The sequence below is a fragment of the Pristis pectinata genome, chromosome 8, assembly GCF_009764475.1.
Source record: "Pristis pectinata isolate sPriPec2 chromosome 8, sPriPec2.1.pri, whole genome shotgun sequence".
Classification (NCBI taxonomy): domain Eukaryota; kingdom Metazoa; phylum Chordata; class Chondrichthyes; order Rhinopristiformes; family Pristidae; genus Pristis; species Pristis pectinata.
In genome coordinates this window covers 10,206,754-10,230,585 of record NC_067412.1, presented here as the reverse complement: position 1 = coordinate 10,230,585, position 23,832 = coordinate 10,206,754, and the positions used below count along the sequence as shown (strand labels likewise).

Here is a 23,832-nt window from a genome sequence, read left to right as displayed (position 1 = left end):
GGGCAACAGGCGAAATGGCAAGTTTCCACAATGTAGAAATCAATAAACTGAAAATATACCGTGAAACTTTCTCCTCTTAGGATTCAAAAGATGGTATGTGTGCCCAGTTCCATGCTTAAAATACCCCGCTAGTCCCCAGTCAGTACAGAGCAGCAAATTGAAAAACTCCAATGCCTTCAATATGATTGAACTTTTATTCTTCAGTTCGAGATTCATTTAGCAACTGATCAATTCCAACTGGAATGCAAGAAAGAAAATTTAGTAAAAGCGTGCAAGCATTTGAATTCTGCACAAGAGCATATAGGTTAGCCTTGCATGCATCTGCAGTCTCTTGTATCTCAGCCTTGTGGACCTCCAACTTGGAGGAGCTGTTTTACCTATAAAGTGAATTGCTTTCATGTAAAACAATTAGACACCAGCGGCATTTTGCTCAACGGGTGTCTTAGGATGCCATTCCAATGGCCATTTATGGAATTTATTGCAGTTAGTTGTGTGTGCCATTTTAAGATCAAATTATGTCTTTTCATTAAAACTTCAATGGTTGCATTCAGTAATTAAATTATTAACTGGCTTCTTGTGACCAATTTTGTTTTATTGCCTCAGTAAATTAGAAACTAATTTGTCCAGGCACATAAAGGATTTTTTTTGAGCACTGTACATGCAATAATATCAAATACACTTGTGAAATCTGTCCATTGCCATAACTTATTCAATCATCTATATGCTGTTAAGATCAGTAAGGCTCCACAAAGCAGCAAGGAGATGAATAACAAATCATTCTGTTTTTAGATGATGTTCCTTGAAGGAGGAATGTTGGCTAGAGCACCAGGACATCTCCTTCCTCTTCTCAAATAGTGCCACGGGGTCAACAGCAGCAATCTGAACCAAACAGCAGATGAGAATATGTCTTAATATCTTACCAACAAGGGCTGCATTCTATGCAAGTGCAATACTTCCTCCCTTGCGGGTTAGTCTGCTCAAGCTGGGTTGGAGGGCTAACAGCTATATTCTTGAAGAGCTAACAGACGTATCTATCCAATGCTTAGGAGGTTAAATTTAAGGCGGAAATAAGGCTCTGAAATCCTACGATTTTCTTGCTGCTTACAGGAGACAATGTGTTAAAATATGCTGCAGTAATGTAGCAAGTCTCAACCAACAGAATGTGTTAAGCCAGACACCAGGACCACTTGTTTTTAGAAAAATACAGAACTCAACAAGTCTTGCAGAAATGCTTAACCCATTATTGTCTCATTTAATTGCATCTGTTGTTGTATATTTTTCTTCTCAGAATATCACACAAGAATTTTTTCTCTTTTGTCAGATGACAGCTGTGGCTCATACAAACATGCAAATTAGGAGGAGCAAGCCTCTTGGACCTTTGAGCCTGCTCTGCCATTCAGAAGTTCATGGCTGATCTGATTACAGCCTCATCACCACATTCCTGCAAATCCCTGATAACCTTTATCAAGAATTGCCTGTTTTAACAATATTGAAAGACACTGCTTCCAATGCCTTATGCGGAGAGTTAAATGAACAACTCTTAACCAATGACCCTGTCAAATTCACAGGAAAAAACATCCTTTCCACATCCATTTTTTCACAACCTCTCAGGATTTCGTGCTTCAATCAAGTTACCTCAGACTCTGCCAACATCCAACAGATACAAGTCTAACATGTCTGACCTTTCCACACAAGACAACTGCCCACTTCAGATATCAGCCCAGTGAACATTTTCTAAACTGCTACTGGTGTATTCACACCCTTCCTTAAATGACGGCAATTTGAATGTGCAGCAACACAAGAAGCTGCGGAGAGTAGTGGACTCTGCCTAATACATCATATGCACATCCCTCCCCACCATTAGTAGTATAAGAGGCGATGCCTCAAGGTGGTAACATCTCTTCATCAAAGATCCCCACCATGCAGGCCATGCCATCTTCTCACAGCTACCACTGAGGTACAAAAGCCTGAAGTCCCACACCATCAGGTTCAAGAACAACTACTTCCCTTCAACCATACGGTCAAAATCTCAGAGGACCTATCCTGGGCCCAACACATTGATGCAATCATGAAGGCACACCAGTGGTGCTTTGTGAAGAGATTTGGTATATCAAAGACTCTTAGTTGCATCACAGCCTGGTATAGAGCCTCCAATGCACAGGATCGCAAGAGGTTGCAGAGGATCATAGACTCAGCTAGCTCCATCACAGGCACAACCCTCCGCACCATCGAGGACACATTCAAATGGCAGTGCTTCAAGGCGGCAGCATCAACATTAAGGACCCTCACCATCTGGTACATGCCCTTTTCTTGTTACTACCATTAGGGAAGTGGTACAGGAGCCTGAAGATCCAAACTCAATGATTCAGGAACAGCTGCTTTCCCTCTGCCATTAGATTTCTGAACAATCCATGAACACTACCTCAATATTCCTTTTTTTTTGCACTTTTTTAAAAATAATTTATAGATTTATGTCTTGCACTGTACTGCTGCTGCAAAACATCAAATTTCACATCATGTCAGTGATAATAAATCTGATTCCAATTCTTGAACCAACTAGCAAAACCCTAATTATTACAGTTTAGCAACACTATGACCACTTTGTACTAAAATGGATTTCGTTTTTTGTTCTAATAGTGTCCTTTCTTGTAAAAATAGTGTAAAATTTATGTTTGTTTTACTTGTGACTGCTGCGTGTATGTTATGTACCTGTGATGCTGCTGCAAGTAAGTTTTTCACTGCATCTGTGTATACATGTACTTGTGCATATGACAATAAACTTGACCGACTTTAATAGTATATGCAGTACTCCAGATGTGGTCTCATTAGTGCTCAGTATAACTGAATCATGACATGATTCAGTTTAGTATTCACTTCCCCTCACAATAAATAATAGCATTGTTCACTTTCCTAATTACTTTTTGTACTTCTGTAGTGAGATGCGTGCAATGAGAAAGCATGGTGAACAATAAGTTGATTGCAATTCCTGAACAAAATATTGAGGGGGATTCCACCATAATTGCTGAACTCTTCAAACAGGCTGTTAGCTGGAAGGGAAATTCTTAAGTATTTGTTTATGCAAACACAAACTTTTCTTCTGGACTCCAGCTATGTGACAACGTCACCAAAGTAACAAATCATCACATAGATAAAATGGCTCTGGTGTGTCGAGCTCTGTCCTCTGTAGGAGTAAACATCAGAGGTAGTATTTGTTAATGGATTTTAGATTGCTAACAAATGCAAACTTTCCTCTTTCAAAGCATCTTTGGCATGTAAGTGGTCAGATATCAAATATTCCTACACCGAACAGGATGGAGAAGGAACAATCAAACATAGAAGATTGCGTCAATCAAAACGTCACAGCCAGATTATAAAAGAACTCAGAAAAAGGGCAACTTGCAAGAAGTCATAGACCGAACATCCTGATTAGTCACTTTAACTCTATTTTAGCCAGAACTCGCAAAAAATGAAGTAATCTGCAAAGGGGATTCAATTCAACGAGAGTGAGAGAGCAAAGTTATGGAGTAAAGCTGTCCAAAGGCTACACCACAAAACTGTACAGAATGCAGAGGTCCTACTTGAGCACAACCATTTTTAATATGTTATGCAATACCTTTTGGTTATTTCATGAAACATTATCATATTATTTATATTGTTTGAATTTATATTATTGTACTCGTGGCAGGCACGGAAGCATAGTAGTTAGCATAATGCTTTACAGCACCAGTGACCTGGGTTCAAATCCAGCCACTGTCTTAAGGAGTTTGTACGTTCTCCCCGTGTCTGTGTGGGTTTCCTCCCGGTGCTCCAGTTTCCTCCCACATTCCAAAGACGTACGGGTTAGGAAGTTATGGGCAAGCTATGTTGGCGCCGGAAGCGTGGCGACACTTGCGGGCTACCCCCCCCCCAAATCACTACGCAAAAGATGTATTTCACGGTGTGTTTCGATGTACATGTGACTAATAAAGATATCTTATCTTGTGTTATGTTGGTATTTAATAAATTTTTTAAAAAACAAAAGAATTCAGAATTGTGCTGCTCTGCAGACCTCAGACCGATTTTTCCCCAGCTGGACTGGTTAAGGCTGAACGTAGGAGAGACTCACATTCTGTGAATTAGGAGATCCAGATTCCCTTGCATCTCAGAACTCAGTTTCCCTTTTAGTTTTCCTACCAGATTATTCTGAATCCCCCTCACCCCCCCAAGTGCCCTGCATAAGAATAAATTCTAATATTTTCTCAATGTTAAGCTAGCTGGCCTGTCGTTCCCTGCTTTCTGCCTTCCTCTCTTTTTGAATGAATAAGTTACATTTGCTATTTTCCAATCTAATGGAAACTAATTCTCTAATCTAGAGAATTTTGGATAATTAAACCAAAACATCAATTATGTCTTACTAGTTGCTCTTTTTGCAACACTATAATTGGAGTCAGAAGGTTGTGGGTTAAAGTTCTAAACATAAAAATTCAGGTATCCCTACATGGGGGTGGAAAAAGCACCAACACAGGCACCAATTTTCACTTAGAACGTTAAAATGAGGCTTTGCCTACCTTCACTGGTGGTTGTACGGCAACACTGAAAAGCAGGGGAGTTATTCCTAGTATCCTGGCCAATATACATCCCTCAACAATCACGAAACCAAAACACCTGGTCAACATCACAATGCTCTGTGGGAGCTTACCAAGTAGAAGTAGGCTACGCTTCAAAAAAATACTTATTTATTGTAAAGTGCTTTGGCACAATCTGTTAGGAACATGAAAGGTGACAAAAGAAATACATGTCTCCCTTATTTGAAAATTTGCGAGTGACCACCTGTCACGTAGGAGACTTTGTTAAATCTAACAAGATTTGAAAGGGGTACAGGTGTATGCACTTTATACCTGCCTGCTCAAAACTCATTGGGATTTAAAAAAGAGATGACGATCTTTCCTTTTAGATACTTCACTGATATGGATGAAAGATAGAAGGGAGATGGCCAGTATAAAGAGGTGGGGGGGAATGGAGTGGAGCAAGAGCTGGCAAGGCCAGATGAAGGGCCTTGACCCAATATGTCGATTACCTATTTCCCTAAAGAGATGCTGCCTGACCCGAGCTCCTCCAGCAGTTTATTTTTGCTCCAGAGTCCAGTTTCTGTGGTCTCACGTCTACATTTTGCTACTCCACTATGAAGTCTCAAGGTCCACCCACTTTGAAGTTTTCCTCTGACAGGAGTTCTGAGAGACCCACTCTCACTCCTCCTCCTGTGATTTCTACTGTTCTCCTGCTCTTTGACCATACCACTCTTCCCTCCTCCATCTGCCTATTACCCCTCTTCACCTGGATCCACCTATTGCTTGCCAGCTCTTGCTCCACCCCTTCTCCTCACTTTTTATACTGGCCACATCCCCTGTCTTTCAGTCCAGATGAAGCGTCTCGACCCAAAACATCAACTCTCCATTTCCCTCCATGGATGCTGCCTCACCCCCTGAGTTCCTGTCTCGCAGTTTGCTTTTTGCTCCAGATTCCAGCATCTGCAATCTCTTATGTCACACAACTCCAATTTGCTTATCTATAATACCAAGAAGGGCAGAGGTGGCTTTGGAGTGTCCTTCCATTGCAAAGTTGGACAACTAGCCAAGCTGACAATCTGGACCAGTTGCAAGATCAAAACAAGAACAACACTACCTTTTATAAGCTGTTCTCATGTCAGCAGCTGAGAGTTCAACACTCCTAAGACACTAGAAAAGTGAGCAGATCTTTGATGCCATGTTTTTACCCAAAACTGCAAGAAAAAGAATGAACCAGCAAACAGAACTCCCAGATCCCCTATCAATACCACCCTGTATGGTGCTGTGAACCGAATGAAAGGAGGAAGAGATTGAACAAGCTAGATCACCTACATCAATGATGGGATGGGATTAAAACTGATACAAGGATGGCAAAAGACCAAAACGAATGAAGGAAGGCGATTGTAGCCAAAAAAAGTGTCCAGGGTTCTGTGCAGCCTCGGACTGATTTGACTTGTTGCAGGGTACCCGTCATGAGGTCAATACAAATCTGAGGGGACACAAGTTCAGAGGTGGGAGACATAACTGCTTGGGAAATAAGGAACAAAAGAACAGGTCATTTAGGTGAAGGGTGATCTGCATCTTTTTTTAATCTATCTGCTTTGATTTTGGAATAAAAGTATATTGTTTTGAAATTTTATATGATCCTAGCCTCAGATTGTGAGGGATCAGGGGATTGTTACAATTCTCTGCAGTGTTTTGCGTAAAGATGTGCTTCTCAGCATTACCTCAAGATAAAATGACACCGTATACTCAGAACAGGCAGCAACTGTGTAAAGTGAAACTGTTGATTTCAGGTCGATGACTTCACTTTAACTTTTCATCTCTCCACAGATGCTGTCTGACCTGCTGAGGATTTCCAGCATCTACATTGTTTTGCTCTTAGATTCTGACTAGCTCCAACTCCAAGATTGTGTCACACACACTCCTTATTTTGGTCCTTCTCAGGAGAAAATTGTTTATCTCCATTCCCTCCAAGTCCTTTAATCATATGAAACACTTCTATTAGATTACCCATTTTGTACTCAAGGGACTGCATAATCTGCCCTCATTACTTCATGAACATGGAAAAGAGTCATGATTAGTTCAGTTACTTAGGAAATCAGGGTCAGAAGCATGATGGTGGTTGGGTTACTTCAAGTTAATAACAGACAACAAATAAAATAGATTTTAGTGCTAACCAGATGAGTAGAAGAAAGGATGTTCTGGAGTTCCAATGAAGTGTCTTTGACCTGAAGTGTAAACATTAACAGAGTTACATCCGGGTTCCAAAGACAAGTCACAGACCCAAAATGCAACTTTCTACCTCCTCCACAGATGTGGCCCAACTTGCTGAGTGCTTTAGGATTTTTATTGGTTTTAAATGAGAAGGATTATTCTGTTAGTAAATTAAGAGTTTGCAGAGAGTGGGAATTTCAGAGGATAAACTTCAAATGGTAACTCTAACTTGTTTGAAAGTTAAAGAATGGTAGAAAGGGCAAAGAAACTTGCTGATGCAAGAGGTTTTTTTTAAAGCAGTGGGGGAAAAGTAACAAAGATGCAGGAGTGAAAGTGTGTACAGCATCTATGGATTGGAAGAACAAGGTTTAAGTGGGAACCAGAAAAATGACAAAACACAAAACTAGGGAGAGATTCAAGGACCAAAGTTTTAGATTCAAATTGTGGTAAAGTATATCATACAAGCCAAAGTGTACCTCTTCAGTTCACTCAATGTTGAAATAACTTGCTTTCTGTAGCAGGTTAGAATGTTGCTTTTCTTTGGTTTACATGTTTAGATATAAAGAGTGGGCAAACCCTCCAATTTTGTCATGGTTATAAAATGGTCTGTATAAGATTGGCTGCTTGAGAATCACTTCAATAATTGGATAGTATGAGAGGGGCGGGTATCCAATGGACAGCCTCTAATAGTGCACACTTCACACCAGGCAAGGTGAAATCACTGGTAAATGATAGGATCATTTGAAATAGGGAGTATGGAATATGACCCTTCAAACCTGCTCCACCATTTCAGAAGATCATCACCGATTCTATACCTCAAGTCCTCTCCTTTGATGCTACATCTCAGCAACTTTGGACAACCCACTGAATTTGCACTCAATGCTGCATTAAGCCTTTATAAAAGGAAAGAATCTTTGCTGTGCAAAACAAATGTTCATTCAATTCTGAATTCTGGTGGCTGCAATGTAGCCAACATGTCAATTCCCAGTACACAAAAAGCACAGCCCAGTGGCTTGAATGGATTGCCATAGACACAAATTTGATACCTCACCGCTGCCTGTAGTCATTGCATCACGCTGGGGTCATTCAGAAGAGAATAAAAACCAACATGCTAATTTGTTTTTTTTTTAAATTGCCAATTGAAAGAATGCTGGAGCTTAATCGATTTAAGAAACGGAGGTTCCCACATGGAGCAACAGCAAGTGGACACTGAATCCTGCAGGCAACTACGAACCGTTCAATTGTCAATTACTATCCCACACTAGGTAATGCAGATTATTACATAAATGTTGTGGCTTGAGAATCAAAGAATCATTGAAATATTGAAAACATGCATTGATAGGCTGAACCAACATTAAAAAGCATAGCTTGTACTTACAAGCAAAAGCCCCGCATTACACATTGCAAATATGCTAATTTTCTACACCCAACCTTTTAAATTCATACTGACAACTTTTAAGGATTGTCCATAAAAGAATTGATTTGATAAAATGAGACATAACATTTTGTCATCTTTGCAAACTGCTATTTCAAATTATAGCATTGTGGTTAATTTAGGGCATTATTTTCCAAAATCAGAAGCTATTTAATCATATTCAGCCCCTGGCCATTTCAGTGAAGTCCCAAGTTCTCCAAATACAATGTTAATGGCTCAAACTGCTGACAAGTTAACATTTTCCAGACTAAACGTTTAATTAAAAAGCAAGAATGTGTCAGAGGATCCATGTTAATTTACTTCAGTTTTCCCTTTGCTCTTTTCCCTTAATGGTTTTTCATTCTATAATTTAGAAATACCATGACTACAATACAACTATTAATCTATGAGAATATTCACAGAACACAATTTTGAAATGTGGTTTGAGTCAAATGGTTCAAATTGAAAAATTAAAACCTTTGAAGTTGCAATTTTATTAATTTACAAATGCAAGAGCTGCAACAGAATGCTTTCATCTCAATTTACAGAAATAGAAATCCTATTACCCACGACTCCAGATAATTCATTCACAAGATGAGGGTGTTGCGGGTGCATGACACAATTACACACAACAAAAAGGTGTATAGCTACTTTCTTAAACTGCTCCAGTTTGTGTACTGAAGGCTTGGAAGAATAAGAGGTAATCTCATTGAAATCCATGAAACTCTAAAGGGGATTGGGTAGATGCAAAGGGGACATTTCCCAAGGCTGGGGTGTCTAAAACCAAGGGTCGCTGTCTCAAAATAAGGGGCCAGTGACTCTGAACCAAGACAAGAAGGAACTTCTCCAACCAGAGGGTGGTGAATCTTTGGAATTCTCCAAATAAGCCCCCACAGTGCTCTTGGTTACTGAGTATATTCAGAGATTGCAGAGACTGAGGGATTTTGAGTTTATTAAAGGAATCAAGGGGTTATGTGGTTAGTACAGGAAAGTGGTTATGAGGTAAAAGATCAGCCATGGTCTTATTGAATGGTGGAGAAAGCTTCTATTTATGTTCTTATTTCCTCCCAAGATGCTGTTATGTATTATATTAATATTCCATTGCAAAAAAGATAGAAAGAATATATTGTTTATGATGTTGTGGATTTGCTTTCAAATATAGCCAGTGGTTCAATCCATTAACACTCACCTGTTGAAATCAAACATCTGGCTAAGGTAAGGTTGTGGAGCGTACTGGGTTTTTAGTCTCTTCCTTTCCACTTCCCGCCAGCTCTCCTCAGTCCACTTCCTCTTGGTGTGCTTCTCCTCTTGCTTCTTTTCAATGTACTCTGCATATGTCTGGATCCGGTAACTCTCTGCATACCTGCTGGTGTTTACAGCTGCAATGAAGCATAGGTGGGAGAATTTGAAGAGTCAGGCACAGAAAGACCACCAGAAAAGTGTCAAGGCAAGAGAATGTGTGCAATATATCTATTGGCTTTGACCACTCAATTCATGATGGGATGTTAGAATAATTCACAGCACCTGGTATTTCTATTTAAACGTTCTGCACACTGTTTTTGCCAGTATGAAAATGAGACCTGGTGGCAACATAACAGACCTCCTTGATTTCTTGTCATTATATTACTGCATCCAATTTTGCATGCATTTTGCATTTGTACCCAACAATACAATTTCTGTCCTATTTCTACTGTTGGGTCTTTCTCTGCTCCTCTCCCCCATACTTCACCGCCTGAAGTTTCTACACTAACTGTTCTCCAGCCACCACCCCAGTTTCTAATGCTTTGAGTGAACTCATTGGTTCCCTGTTGGCCCCTCATCTTTTTCCTCCCAGAGGGCTCAGAGACAATTCACCTCAACAACAGAAAATCAATGGTCTCATTCTCCATTCTTGTAGCTTCCCAGCTCGGCACACCTGCCAGAGATGACCTCAGCAAGCCGTTGCTGGCAATGTCACTTCTCCCACTGCTGATGGCATGGACTCTCGCAGTGGATCAATAGTCACCCCCTTTGCATCTTCTTCCAGAATGTCCACAAAATTGACCTGAAGCATCAACTCCATTTCCCTCTCCACAGACGCTGCCTGACCTTCTGAGCATCTCGATTATTTTCCACATTTACTACCTTGCTGTAAATCATTGCAGACTCACCGTAACTTTGGCTTAGTGTCTCGGGGACGATCCCATATCTTCCTGAAGACTTGCTGCCCACATTTTCCACTGCCCATCCCACTCAAACTGCTCAAGTGGACACTGCCCCATTTCAATTCTGACTCTGTCCGTCCTCCCCCACTTTTTTTTTAATCCATTCAGAACACTGGACCACCCTACCCTACTGTTTCCCTCCCCACCTTGCCTCGAATTTCAAAATCTCATTCTTTCCGAAAGACTCACATCTCACCAATTTATCCGCTCTCCCTTCCCTCCACACCATCTGCAACAGCGCATTCCCAGTGCTTAGGAAGGACTTTGCCGAGGTATTGCACCATCGTGGCGATTTCAGCAATCAGCTTGACGCAGCTTAGCCTTTCAAGTGTTTTACCCCCAATTCGTTTCCTCAGGGGCAGCCAGAAAAAGAACTCCCTCCCGAGTCGCAGGCTACAGCTCTGTACGTCCTGCCAAACTAAACAATTATAGCTGCAAAGACAACCATTGCAAGGAAGAACAAATTCCCAGATGTTTCTTTCCTCCAAGCACTTTAACAGCAAGATACAAGATCAGGAAATCAGCACCTCTGCATTAGCACATCTTCGTCATCCTAGACAAGAAAATTCCAAGCATTGGTTCTTTGAACAGATGCCATAAGAATTAGAAATAATGCTCATATTAGTGAGGAGAAAAATCAAGGATGGACATTGCTGTAGAGTCAGAGTTATACACCACAAAAACAGGCCCTGCAGCCCAACTCGTCCATGCCAACCAAATTGTCTACCTGAGCTAGAGCCAACCCTATTTGGAGATTTGATTTCTCTAATTTAAAAAAAAGCTGCAGCAGGGTGATAAAAGACCCCTCTCTTAAAGATATTATACAGCCTTCAAAGATGGGATCACATTTCGAAGTTCAGATTTCCAAAAGCACAAATTTTATCGATGTGCTTTGCCAAACTTGCAGGATTTCAAGAGGCCAACAGCTGTCAAATCACCAAGGTAGATGTTAAAGTGAGATGTTAAAGGGTGATGAATATATAAAATAAGCTCCCACTGGGTCCCGGAGACACAGAGGTGGCAAGCTGTTAATTGAAATGGCTTTAGCTATGCTCTGCCACCCTATTATAATGTCACTACATGAAACAGTTGTTCATATCAGTCATCTTGACAAAATCAGCTGTATGCTGGACAAATTTCAGGATATACATAATTTCTACTGGTTAAGACTAACTCAAATCAGTACTATACAAATGTAGACTTGTTGAAAATTCCTTTTAATGAATGTAGATCAATAGAACAATCTACCAGCATTACTTCATGCCAAAGCTAGTTTTCAGCACACTGCCTTTGATATACATGCCAAGATATGGTACAATGCCAACACTTCAGTAGATGAATCAGCACATTAAACTGGCTCATTAGTATACTATGTCCCATTGTGAGTCAAATGGTTGAGAATATTCCAGTTTGCTAAATACAATGCAAAATGCAAGAAACATTTCTCCCTTTGCATGACAAAGCTGCTGAATTTTGACAAATAAGGAATTTTATCAAGACACAAACTTATCCAACTTAGAAGTCACAAAAATGGACAATAGTGAATTGTAAACCAAAAAAAACTCAGCTATTTCTTAATTTTGGAGTTAACAATCCATTTGAAACTACTGCCCTTCTAAGGAGAGAAAAAAAGTGAAGCTGGATATAGTAGGTAGAAACGGAAGTTTGTAACAACAGGTATGTGTACCACTTGTGAATAGATTCCATATTTTATATTAGGTCTGTACAACACTGGACTATTATAAGTTTTAAATTTAAAGTAAGGAATTACTGATTGAGGCATTAATTCTAGTACAAGTTAACACTGTATCTTACAAGTTTTGGTATTAGTAGCACATCTGTTGATAACCGCAATAGGTAGTGTAGAAAATGTGACACTGCTGCCTCTGGAATAGACTGAAATCCAACAAGCAGTTAACAGCAGATCATTTGAGTCAATAGTAACTTTACCAAAGCATCACGTTTCTACCTGAACGGAGCAGCAAAGTAATTTTACACTTGATTAACACAAACTTTTACCTGACCAACTACTTTAACCAAAATAAAATACTTATTGCATTACCACAGAACTACTGAAAAAATATAGAATAGATCAATAACAACTTCAGGGTGGCATTGACAATTCTATTTGGATTTGCTCCTACAGAATCGTTACTACATGTCATCCAGTCTCCAACTATGATTTCCCCCATGCTCCCGTTACTGGTCAATGACTTGTGCACTCATGCTGTACCAATTAGAAATTAAGCAGACCAACTAAACTGTCAAACAGCTCCCAATTTATTTTTGTAACAAATATTCAAAAAGAAAACACAAGAGCACCAATTTCTTTTACATATTTCCCCATTCTTGCAGCAGTAAATCAGAGAAATTGAGAAGAATTTTGAAAACAGTGAAAGACTGTTTATATTGGAGAATCAAAGAATGATCATCAATCCAAGAGCCACACTGCGAGAAAGCGAGGAGAAAGGCTAGAGGAAGTTTTAAGGTGGCCACTGGAGATATTGCTTTTATATATTTTATAAGAAAATATAGGCAAAGCAATGGAAGATTAGAAAGCAATGCAAGAGGAAGCAGAACAGCTGGATTGCTCACACAAAATGCCAGCACACACAACGAGATGAATCGTCTCCTGCCGAGTTATAAAATGGTTTTAAACTGTATTTTCAAATAATAGACGACAGACACCACATAGAATGGGAGACCAATATTTTTTTTTAAAAAGAGACCTTGTGAGCTGCTCTGCTTTCAAGTTTATACTTAAAAATGCTGCACCTTATCTTTTCATTTATTACCGTATACATATGAAGTGCAGAACAGTGCAAAATTGTGGTGGGCTGCAGAATCTCATTCTCTTGAGACTTTTCTACAAATGTTAAAGATAGCTAAAAAATCTCAAATAGCAATGCTGGACAGGTGCATGGAGATTTTCCATTATTGTGGAATCCACCCCGCAACACAGAAGTTAGGGTCTCATCACAGAATGCCAGTAGTTACAAAGTACAAAACGATGAGGTAACTTTATGTTGTTAATCATTACCATTACAATTTTAAAAAGCTTAAACAAATCAAAGTGCGGAAACCAAGGGTGGGCATGAAAGATTAGGGTGGGGGGGGGGGTGGTGGTAGAAGGGGAAGGCAGGCACAAAAGGGTGGAGGAGCAAGAGCAACAGTAAAATCAGGTCCCACAACCCAGTAATGACTGAAAGCTGTATTTGAACTGCAGGTTACTTCCAGACACTCAAGGCCTAAATCAATGATCACTTGAGGCGTGGAATAATGGGTGCCAGTAAAACAATACCTAGCAATCATCTCTGCAGAAAGGGGGCAAGATAACTGGTAAAAATCTTATAAGTAATTACATTTAAAAGCATGACTCAGTGGCATGTACATGGCTCCACCAAGCCTCAAGAACATCTTTTCAACACACCACACACCAGAATTCCTGCGAACCAAAAAAAAAACACCCCTTTCCCCCACTGTTACAGTTTATGAGTTAGTGGAAAGGAATGTATGGAGGACTGTTCAGTATCTGACTCATAACTGCTCTTTAAAATACAAATTCAAACTCCTGAAGGAGACTTTTCCATGTTCCTGTCTGAAACATGTCATGATAATTTCCAAAGTCTAAGCTGAGTAGTGAATGGATGCATATTAACAATAAGTGTGTTTCTGATCTGCATTGCATTCTCCTGAAGCATAATTCAAACTTCTTCACTCAGTTATGACTATCCATTTAAGAAGTCTCCTGCCAAACATTTCCCAGCACATTTAGGGAAAATAATTCCATTCAACCTCACCACTTCCCAACGAAAAATTCAAAACTCAGCTCAGAACCAACATGCCAATAAATTTGTCTTAATATTATGAAACTGAGTGATGAACAAACTTGAGTTTTTAAAGATGATCTGTTTTCAACCTATAAACACATACACAACTTATACCACATGCACAATGATTAAAAAAAAGTTTTAAATAAGCCATAGTTTTCTTATTAACAGGCTATTCACTTTGTGCCCAGTACAACAGTGTATACAGATCAAAATAGAACTACAATGCAGCAAAGTTTCACAAATGCAACACGGACTTGAGCTATTTCACAACTTGCACTATTTTCCTTGAATTTATAATCCTAATATTAAACTTAAGCTTCCATTTGAATTTTGTAAATAAAGCAATATCAAAAAAAATCCTGTTTTTACAACTTACAATGTAAAGCTTTTTTAAAAATACTTTGAGCAAAATTATATTTAAAATCAAAAAAAATAATCCACTCAGTGATTCTGCTGTCAACACACTGACCGACTGCAGAGATGAAAATATGGCAATCTACCATTAGGGATACAAAAAAAATCAGTGATTATCTAATAGTCATTCTGCACTTGAATAGAACACTGTTAGGAGGAGGACAGATGCATGCTGTGTGGCAGATGATGACTCAGCTCTTATGCGGCAGTAAGTCTCAGAACAATGTCAGCAGCCCAAGGCAGACTCCCCGATAGCTACATTATCACACCTGTCCAGCCATCTGTTTAGGCCAGAGTGATTCATTAATCCCTGTGGTGTGTTCTAGTCAGTACTGCTGCCACTCCTTGCTGATTAATCCTAGCAATTGCATACACTCACTGAGCTTTGGTAGCTCTCTGGCAACTCATTTATAGGGTCCAGCTGCTTTTGAAACTGGTTCTGCATATTTGCAGTTTAACTACCAGTGAAACCACTGTTGATACTGAATTATTTCAGGATGAAGGAAAGTGGTGGACAAAAATATGGCCGCCAACCCATCTTCTCATAGCATTAAGTTCCAGAATGCTAATTCCAGAAGGCTCATTTCCCCCACGCCCCCCCCAATAGAAGTTGAAATATACAACAATGGCCCATTCACACAGGAACCCCCAACACCATTTAACTCTGCCAATTTAAAATAAACCATGATGCCACAACACAAATGTCCACTTACTGACTCCAGTACACCAGTCCAGCAGCAGGTTTTCTTGGTTGCCTTTTACTTTGAGGTGGCTTTTCTACAACTGCACACTGTAGCAGAATAAATGCAATGTTTCTTGCAGTAAAGTGCTGGGTTTCTATTTGCAAAATTGGATTTGGAAATCCCAAGAAAGGACCAAAATTGCACATGGCTTTTTTTTTGAAATACTAATTATAAATATGTTAATAGAAAAGAGTCAGCAGATTCCACAGGCATTTTAAAAAAGTAACAGGTTAAATGAGTTGGAAATTTATACTTCTCTACAATACTCTATCCCAGTAGTTTCACAAACTCAACAGGAGCCAAATTTCATCATGAATATACCCTACAGATATTGGACAATTTTTGAAGATGTGCAGCGGCTGTTGTAGGAAATGCAATAGCCGATTTGTACCCAGCAGACTCTTGCTACAGCACCATAACAACGAACAGATAATATTTTTAGTGATGATGGTCGAGGAGTAAATGTCAGCCAGCTCAAATAATGTTAAGGTATCTACACAGGAACACCAGCCATTGGAGTGGAACTTGAACCCACAACCTTCTGATTCAGGGAGCCAGAGGAGATGACAAGGGAGGGATTTGAATAAACAGTCCAACTAACTGAGCAACATCTGACATTTAATAATTCCAGAGTCTCAAGCAAGAACTCAAGTACAGACTGGAACTTAAGAGTAATTTACAAAACCCTAGGTACCACCATGGGACAATGTTTAGAATCTGATCCCGAAAGTAATATATCACAAGCTGATCTTCCAGAGACCCGGTCATCAGCAGAAAATGGGTTCCACCGGCCACCTAGCCAGACTTTGCTTTGATTTATTTAATGGATAGTCTCATTGGAGAACACTTGTCTCGACATTCTGGTGCCTTTGGTGTAGTTCATGAAACAATACAAAGCTCTAATATCCAAACAATGGAATACAAGTTCCAACTCAAAGGCATGCAAGATTAAACAGAGGAGACTCTAATGTGCTGTGACAAACTGTAATGTTTAGTAATTTCACAACCAAAGAAGAGGATGCACTATAATAAGCCTCCATTGTACCATGGCTTGGATCAGAACCTCACTGAATTGCCACGGAAATATATAGTGCACTAGTAAATCTAATGGTGCAGAGTTGCTTTAAGGTTCAAGGCAGAATTTAGTGGTCAATGCAGGAATGCTCATTATTGACAGAAGTGCAGAAATGGTTAAGAAGAAAAATATCTACTGGGGGATATGTTGTATCAGAGTCCACGAATGATAAAAATGCTATTGAAAAATGAGTGATTGGCAAATGCGGACGTGAAACAGGAGTGGGCTCAGGAACTGAATAGCCATCTCCAAGATTACATTTAAAAAAGATAGCCTTGTGTCTTCAATATAATAGCTTCCTGATAGCTATGCAGCAGCCCTACGATTTATTGCACCTGCAATTTTAGTTGTATGCTAAATATTACTGTAACCCTTCAAATGACATTCAAAGTGACATTTGTGCAAGTTAGAGTCAGCATCATACAGCACAGAAACAGGCCCCTCAGCCACCACATCACTACCAACCATCAAGTACACTTTCACACTTGGGTCGTAGCCTTCTATCCCTTGATGATTCTAGTGCTTGTCCAGATACTTTAAATATTCAGAGAGGGTTCAGAGAAGATTTACGAGGATGATTCCCAGAATGCAAGGGCTTACGTACGAGGAGCATCTGTCTGCTCTTGGACTGTAGTCATTGGAGTATAGAAGAATGAGAAAGGACCTCAGACATTTCGAACGTTGAAAGGACTGGACAGAGTAGATGCGGCTAAGTTGTTTCCCTTGGTGGGTGAGTCCAGGACAAGAGGGCACAGTCTTAGAATTAAAGGGTACCCATTTAAAACAGATGAGGAGAAATTTCTTTAGCCAGAGGGTCGTGGATTTATGGAATTTGTTGCCACATACAGCTGTGGCACCTGATCATTTGGGGTGTTTAAGGAGGAGATTGATAGGTATCTAATTAGTCAGGGTATCAAGGGATATGGGGAAAAGGCCAGGAATTGGGGCTAGATGGGAGAGCAGTTTAGCTCATGGTGAAGTGGCATAGCAGATTCAATGGGCCGAATGGCCTACTTCTGCTCCTTTGTCTTGTGATTCTGAGAATACCTGCCTCCGCCACCTTCTCAGGCAGTGTATTCTAGATCACAACCACCCTGAGTGGGGAAAAAATTCTCAGATCTCCTCACCTTAAAATTCTGGTTTGGAAATTTCTGTTATGAGAAAAATTTCTTACTATTCACCTCAATTTATAACTTTGTCAGTTCCCCCTCAACTTCTCCACTCCAAGAAAAATATACCCAGCTTATCCAGTCTCTCCTCGTATACTAAACACTTCATCCTAGGCAACATCCTTGCAAATCTCCTCTGCACTGGAGACAGTGCAAAGCACGATATTGTAGCTGTGACCTAACTAAGGTTTTATAAAGTTGTACAATAACCTTCCTGATTTGATAATCCATGCCCGGGCTAAAGATCAGCATCACCTACACAGTCTTCATCACATTATCTACCTGTGCTGCCATCTTTAGGGATCTATAGACTTGTACACCAAGACCCTCCCTCTGTTGCTCAATACTCCTTTAAGCCCTACTATTCATGGTGTACATCCTACCCTTACCAACCTTCCCAAAATGCATCACCTTGCACTTATCGGATGAAATTCTATCTGCCATTGTTCTGCCCATTTTAGCAGATAATCAATATCATTCTGTAACCTCAGACTATTCACCTAACTATCAACAATACCACCAACTTTCCTGTCATCTGCCACTTATTTTTGCATCCCAGACATTAAAGTCTAAAACATATAGTAAGGGTCACTGCACTAATCCCTGCGATACACCACTGTGCATAGGCTTCCAATCACAAAAGCGACCCTCTTCCATCACCCTTCATCTCCTATTACCAAGCAATCTTTGTTCTTTAGCTCTATCTCCAGGTGCTGTTACCACCAATAGAAATGTATATACCAGAGGTTTTCTATTTGGGCTTCTAAATGCATGATGATTCTTCCTGTGAAATTACTCATCTTTCTGGAAAAACTAGAGGGAGTATAACTTGGAGTGTGCTCATTCCAATTTGATTTTTTTTTAAAAGAAAAATTCTGAGCTTGAAGTTTTGTGTCTGGCAGCTTTGGCTCATTTGGTAACTCTGTCATCCAGGTTGCAAGGACACGGGTTTAAAATCTATTCTAGGAACTTGAACACAATAATCTCGGCTGACACTCCACTGGTAGAATGTTACTAATGGAGATTAAAGCAAGGCCCCATCAGTTTTCATGTGGAGATCAAGAGATTCCATGGGATGATTAACAGCAGGGAAAGTCCCAAACCTTCAATGAAAACTTTAAGAAAATCTACCTTACCAAAATAAGTATCATCTGACCTCTATCAGATGACAACTTTGGAGCTTTGTGTACACAAGTTCCCACTACATATTCTACAATAGCAGCTACTCTTTTTGAAGGAGCACTTCGAAAGATTCTGAAGGGGAACCTTATAAATTCAAATCCTTCCGTCTTCCTTTAATGCCCATCTCTTACGGTGCAAAAACAGTGAACATAATCTTTTGCAGCTCAACCTTAATATCGCAATTATAGATCAAATGTTCTCAGATACAAGCTAAGTGTTCATTTCAGGGCAACTCTTTTTTTTCCTCTCCCCTTTTACTCACCTGCAGATAATTCAGTTAAAACACTACCATCCCAAAACCAGTCTGGCAACCATTAAAAGACCCAAAGCAGGATGTATTCAACTGCTTGATGTCACCTGGGACACAGCTTTGTATTCTCTTGAGCCCGAGCTGGAGAGATGCATCCATGAAGAACAGGATTATATAGTATTATTAAGTGAATCTTAACAGTGCCTCTCGGCTTTCTACAGATAAGGAAGATTTATGTACTGCACTGTTCTTCTCTAGGATTTCTTGGCACATGAATCACTCCATTTGTTCCCCAACCTCAACTTCTGCAGAATAAGCAAACTCTATACAATTGCATTTCATCGCCAATACTATGCAAACATTTTTACTGCAAAACTAACTGCATTCTTTGCTTGGTCAAAGTAAAAGGAAAATGGTTAATCTCTTAAAGTTTAAAAAAAAATGCAGCACCCCCCCCTTACTCTTATGACGGTCAGTTATAATTAAGAAAAGAAGGCCACCAAAGAATGCTAGCTGGATCTGCTGTTACCACAAGCTTTCGCTGATTCAGCACAGAGCTGAATCATTGGTCTTTCAGTCTGTTGTTTTTTTTAAAAAAGTCTATAGTTTCTGGTTAGGGCAAGTGAACTGTCACGCAAAATAAGGCAGAATGCTGGCGGCAAATATATTTGAAATAAAAAGTGCTAGATTTTAGAACATGTCCATTATCATTCAGTGTGTACAAACCAAAAGGCCATTCAGCCCATCTGGTCCTTGCCAGCATTTATGCTGCACCTGAACCTATCACACCCTCCTTCCCCAAAACCTATTGCATCCTTCAATAGTTTTGAAGTCAGTGAAAATTGCTCTCACTCTAATCAACCTAATCATGCAACTGAGTCTGAAGTGACCTTGAAAATAAATCACAAAGTAAATGTGGGCACACTATTGCCTCATCCCTGCTTTTGTGCAATAATCTGGCCTAGGACACGAGTGCATCATTCCTGTTTATTATGTGCATGGCAGGGCAATAAAACATTAGAATGCAAGTGTTGCTCCAGGCAGGATATTGAAATTGCACATACTGGTCACACACAAATAAACGTTCATACTACTTCAGACAACTGAATATTACAGACGTACCCCCCCCCTCCCCCAATAGTTAGCAGGATTTAGAGGAACAAATCTGGAGAGATAGCAGACAGCTACAAGTAAAATAAGGTTGTGATAATAGGTGATTTTAACTTTCCACATATTGATGGGGACTCCCATACTGTAAAGGGATTGGATGGGATAGAGTGTCAAATGTACTCAGGACAGTTGTTTCCTTAATCAATATGTAGAAGTCCCAACTAGAGATAGCACAATACTGGATCTCCTCTTAGAGAATGAGACAGGGCAGGTGACAGAAGTGTGTGTAGAGGAACACTTTGGATCTAGTGATCATAATTCCATTAGTTTCAAGATAACTGTGGAGAAGGATAGGACTGGTCCTTGAGTTGAAATACTAATTTGGAGTAAGGCCAACTTTGATGGCATCAGAAGGGATCTGGTAGGCATGAACTGGGATAGGCTGTTTTCTGGCAAAGAGATGCTTGGTAAGTGGGAGGCTTTCAAAAGTGAAATATTGTGGGTACAGAATCTGTATGTTCCTGTTAGAATAAAAGGCAAGGCTAACAGGTTTAGGGAACCTTGATTATCGAGGCCCTGGTAAAGAAAAAGTGGTGCATATCAGCTGTAGGCAGTTAGGATCAAATAAGGTTCTGAGAAGTACAAGAAATGCAAGAGAACACAGAGTAATCAGGAGGGCAAAAAGACGACATGAGGTTGCTCTGGCAGACAGGGTGAAAGAGAATCCCAAGGGTTTCCATAGCTATATTAAGAGCAAAAGGGTAGCAAGGGACAAAACTGGTCCTCTTGAAGATCAGTATGGTCCTCTAATGCATGGAGCCGAAAGAGATGGGGGAGATCTTAAGTGAATTTTTGGCATCCATATTTACTCTGGAGACACAGAGATTATAGAACTGAGGCAAAAGAATAGTGCGGTCGTGGACCATATCCAGATTACAGAAGAGGAGGTGCTGGCTGTCTTGAGGCGAATGAAGGTGGATAAACCCCCAGGGCCTGACAAGATGTCCCCTCAGACCTTGTGGGAGGCTAGTGCAGGGGCCCCTGGCAGAGATACTTAAAACATCCTTAGCCATGGGTGAGGTGCCGGAGGGCTGGAGGATGGCTAATGTTGTTCTGTTGTTCAAGACAGACTAGGAATAAGCCAGGAAATTATAGGCCAGTGAGCCCGACAGCAGTCATGGGTAAATTATTGGAAGGTATTCTAAGGGATGAGATATACAAGTATTTGAATAGACAGGGCCTGATTAGGGATAGTCAACGTGGCTTTGTGTGTGGTAGGTCATGTCTAACCAATCTTATAGAACATTTTGAGGAGGATACCAAGAAGGTGGATGAGGGAAAGGCAGTGGACATTGTCCACATGGACTTTAGCAAGACCTTTGACAAAGTCCCGCTTGGGAGGCTGGTCCAGAAGGTTAAGTCGCTTGGCATTCAGGATGAGGTAGCCAATTGGATTCAACATTGGCTTAGCGGCAGAAGCCAGAGAGTGGTAATAGATAGTTGTCCCTCTGACTGGAGACCTGTGACTAATGGTGTGCTGCAGGGATCGGTGCTGGGTCCGTTGTTGTTTATCATCTACATTAATGATTTAGACAATAATATGGTAAACTGGATCAGCAAATTTGCGGAATACACCAAGATTGGGGCCATAGTGAACAGCGAGGAAGGCTATCAAAGCTTGCAGTGGGATCTTGACCAGCTAGGTAAATGAGCTGATAAATGGCTGATAGAATTTAAAGCAGATAAGTGTGAGGTGCTGCACTTTGGGAGGACAAACCAGGGTAAGACTTGCACAGTGAATGATAGGGCTCTGAGGTGTGTGGTAGAATGAAAGGGACCTGGGAATACAGATCCATAATTCCTTGAAAGTGGCATCACAGGTAGATAGGGTTGTAAAGAGAGCTTTTGGCACTTTGGCCTTCCTAAATCAGGGCATTGAGTTGGGATGTTTTAGTGAAGTTGTACAAGATGTTGGTGAGGCTGAATTTATTGTGTGCAGTTCTGGTCTTGAAAGAGAGCAGAGAAAATTTACAAGGATGTTGCCGGGACTTGAAGACCCAAGTTATAGGGAAAGGTTGAATAAATTAGAACTTTATTCCCTGGAGTGGAGGAGAATGAAGGGAGTTCTTATAGAGGTATAAAAGATTATTAGGGGTATAGATTGGGTGAATGCATGCAGGCTTTTTCCCCTCAGGTTGGGCAAGACTAGACCTAGACAACATAGGTTTAGGGTGAAAGGTGAAACATACAAGGGAAATCTGAGGGGGAACTTCACGGTGCGAGTGTGGAATGAGCTGCCAGCAGAAGTGATAGATGCAGGTTCAATTGTAACATTTAAGAGAAGTTTGGATAGGTACATGGATGGGAGGGGTTGGGGGGGGAATACAGTTTGGGTGCAGGTAGATGGGACTAGACAGAAGATCAGGCTAGCATGGACTGGATGGGCAGAAGGGCCTGCTTCTGTGCTGTAGTACTCTATGACAGCAACCTATATTCACTCAGAAATGCCTTACGTTTGTACCAGTGCAGTTAAAATGTTACAAAGCAACTGAAGGCAATTCACAAAATTGTCTGCTGACTCAATGTAGCACTGAGCCTCGCAAGTAACCAAAGGCTTGATCATGGTGGGGGGGTCGCGGGCAGGCACCTTAACAGAGGAGTGTTACGGGAGCAGAGTAATTCTCAGAATGATTAAGAGCTCAAGGCCTCAAGAGTGGATTCCAATACCAACAATTGGTAGAGGAAAGAAAACTTGGAAGTAGTAGTGGGGAAAAAGATTTTAAGAGGGCAGAATTGGAGATTGCAGGGTTTACATACAAGGTTTTTTTTACATACAAGGTTTTAAACACATGATTCCGCTGCTTATTCCTAATCCAAATTACTAATCACCACAATTGATCACAGGAGCAGAATGGGATTAAGGTCAACATGAAAACCATTAGAACCCCAGACTAAGCACAGAACAAGAACAAAACAAAAAAGAAAAATGGGATTATTTTTATCCTATATAGTAGGAAAATTAGATTCTGGAGGATATGGTGCATAGAACTAAAGTCAATAATAAGTAGCCTGCAAATCATTTCACTGCTGGTTTTGCCTTTCCTACCTACTTCACTTTGAATGTTAACCCTATTCAACAATATTTAATGAATCATTTTCCAATTGAAGCAACTCAAAGATATAATACTTTGCTCTCTGCCAACCATATTGATATTTCCCCCAAGGCCATTGAATTTCAGCAGCAAAAGGCATATTCCTGAATACAACAAATATTACACAGGTGTTAATTTTAGATTAAATGGCATACTATGCCTCAAATAGTTCAAATTATCCAATTTCAGAATATAATTTGATCTAGTCAACCAAAAAGGAGGTACAGGGGAAAAATAAAGCACACGCATTATACAATACCCTCATTCCTATATTGTGCATCATCTCTGGTCCATTCACCTCCCCTTCAATGACTTCTATCTGCTTACAAATTCATTAGTCCATTGCTTAAACCTCATGGTGACTCATTCACCAATAAGGAAACAGACATTTTAGACATGAGAAAATTCAAAACACATCCCCAAATATACTTCAAAAAGATGATCAAAGTGCAATGAGAAAATTATGTCAGGCTCAGAGGAAGCCAATGGTAAATATATCCATTGGCATTTGTTCCTTTCACTGTA

At 40.2% G+C, this 23,832-nt stretch overlaps 1 protein-coding gene and 1 long non-coding RNA gene across 6 annotated transcripts in view; one reads left to right on the top strand and one right to left on the bottom strand.

Annotated features, from left to right (window-relative positions):
* The window catches only part of LOC127573869 (uncharacterized), a 56,073-nt gene extending 53,290 nt beyond the window's left edge, over positions 1 to 2,783 (top strand). For all 4 annotated transcript variants that reach the window (XR_007956826.1, XR_007956828.1, XR_007956827.1 and 1 more), the window contains one exon: positions 1,322 to 2,783. This is a non-coding gene — a long non-coding RNA (uncharacterized LOC127573869). The remainder of the gene's footprint in view (positions 1 to 1,321) is intronic.
* parn (poly(A)-specific ribonuclease (deadenylation nuclease)) overlaps positions 1 to 23,832 on the bottom strand; it is a 117,733-nt gene that overhangs the window by 12,625 nt on the left and 81,276 nt on the right. For both annotated transcript variants that reach the window (XM_052022417.1, XM_052022418.1), the window contains exon 22: positions 9,365 to 9,554. In XM_052022417.1, coding sequence (XP_051878377.1) covers positions 9,365 to 9,554 — 190 coding nt within the window. The remainder of the gene's footprint in view (positions 1 to 9,364; positions 9,555 to 23,832) is intronic.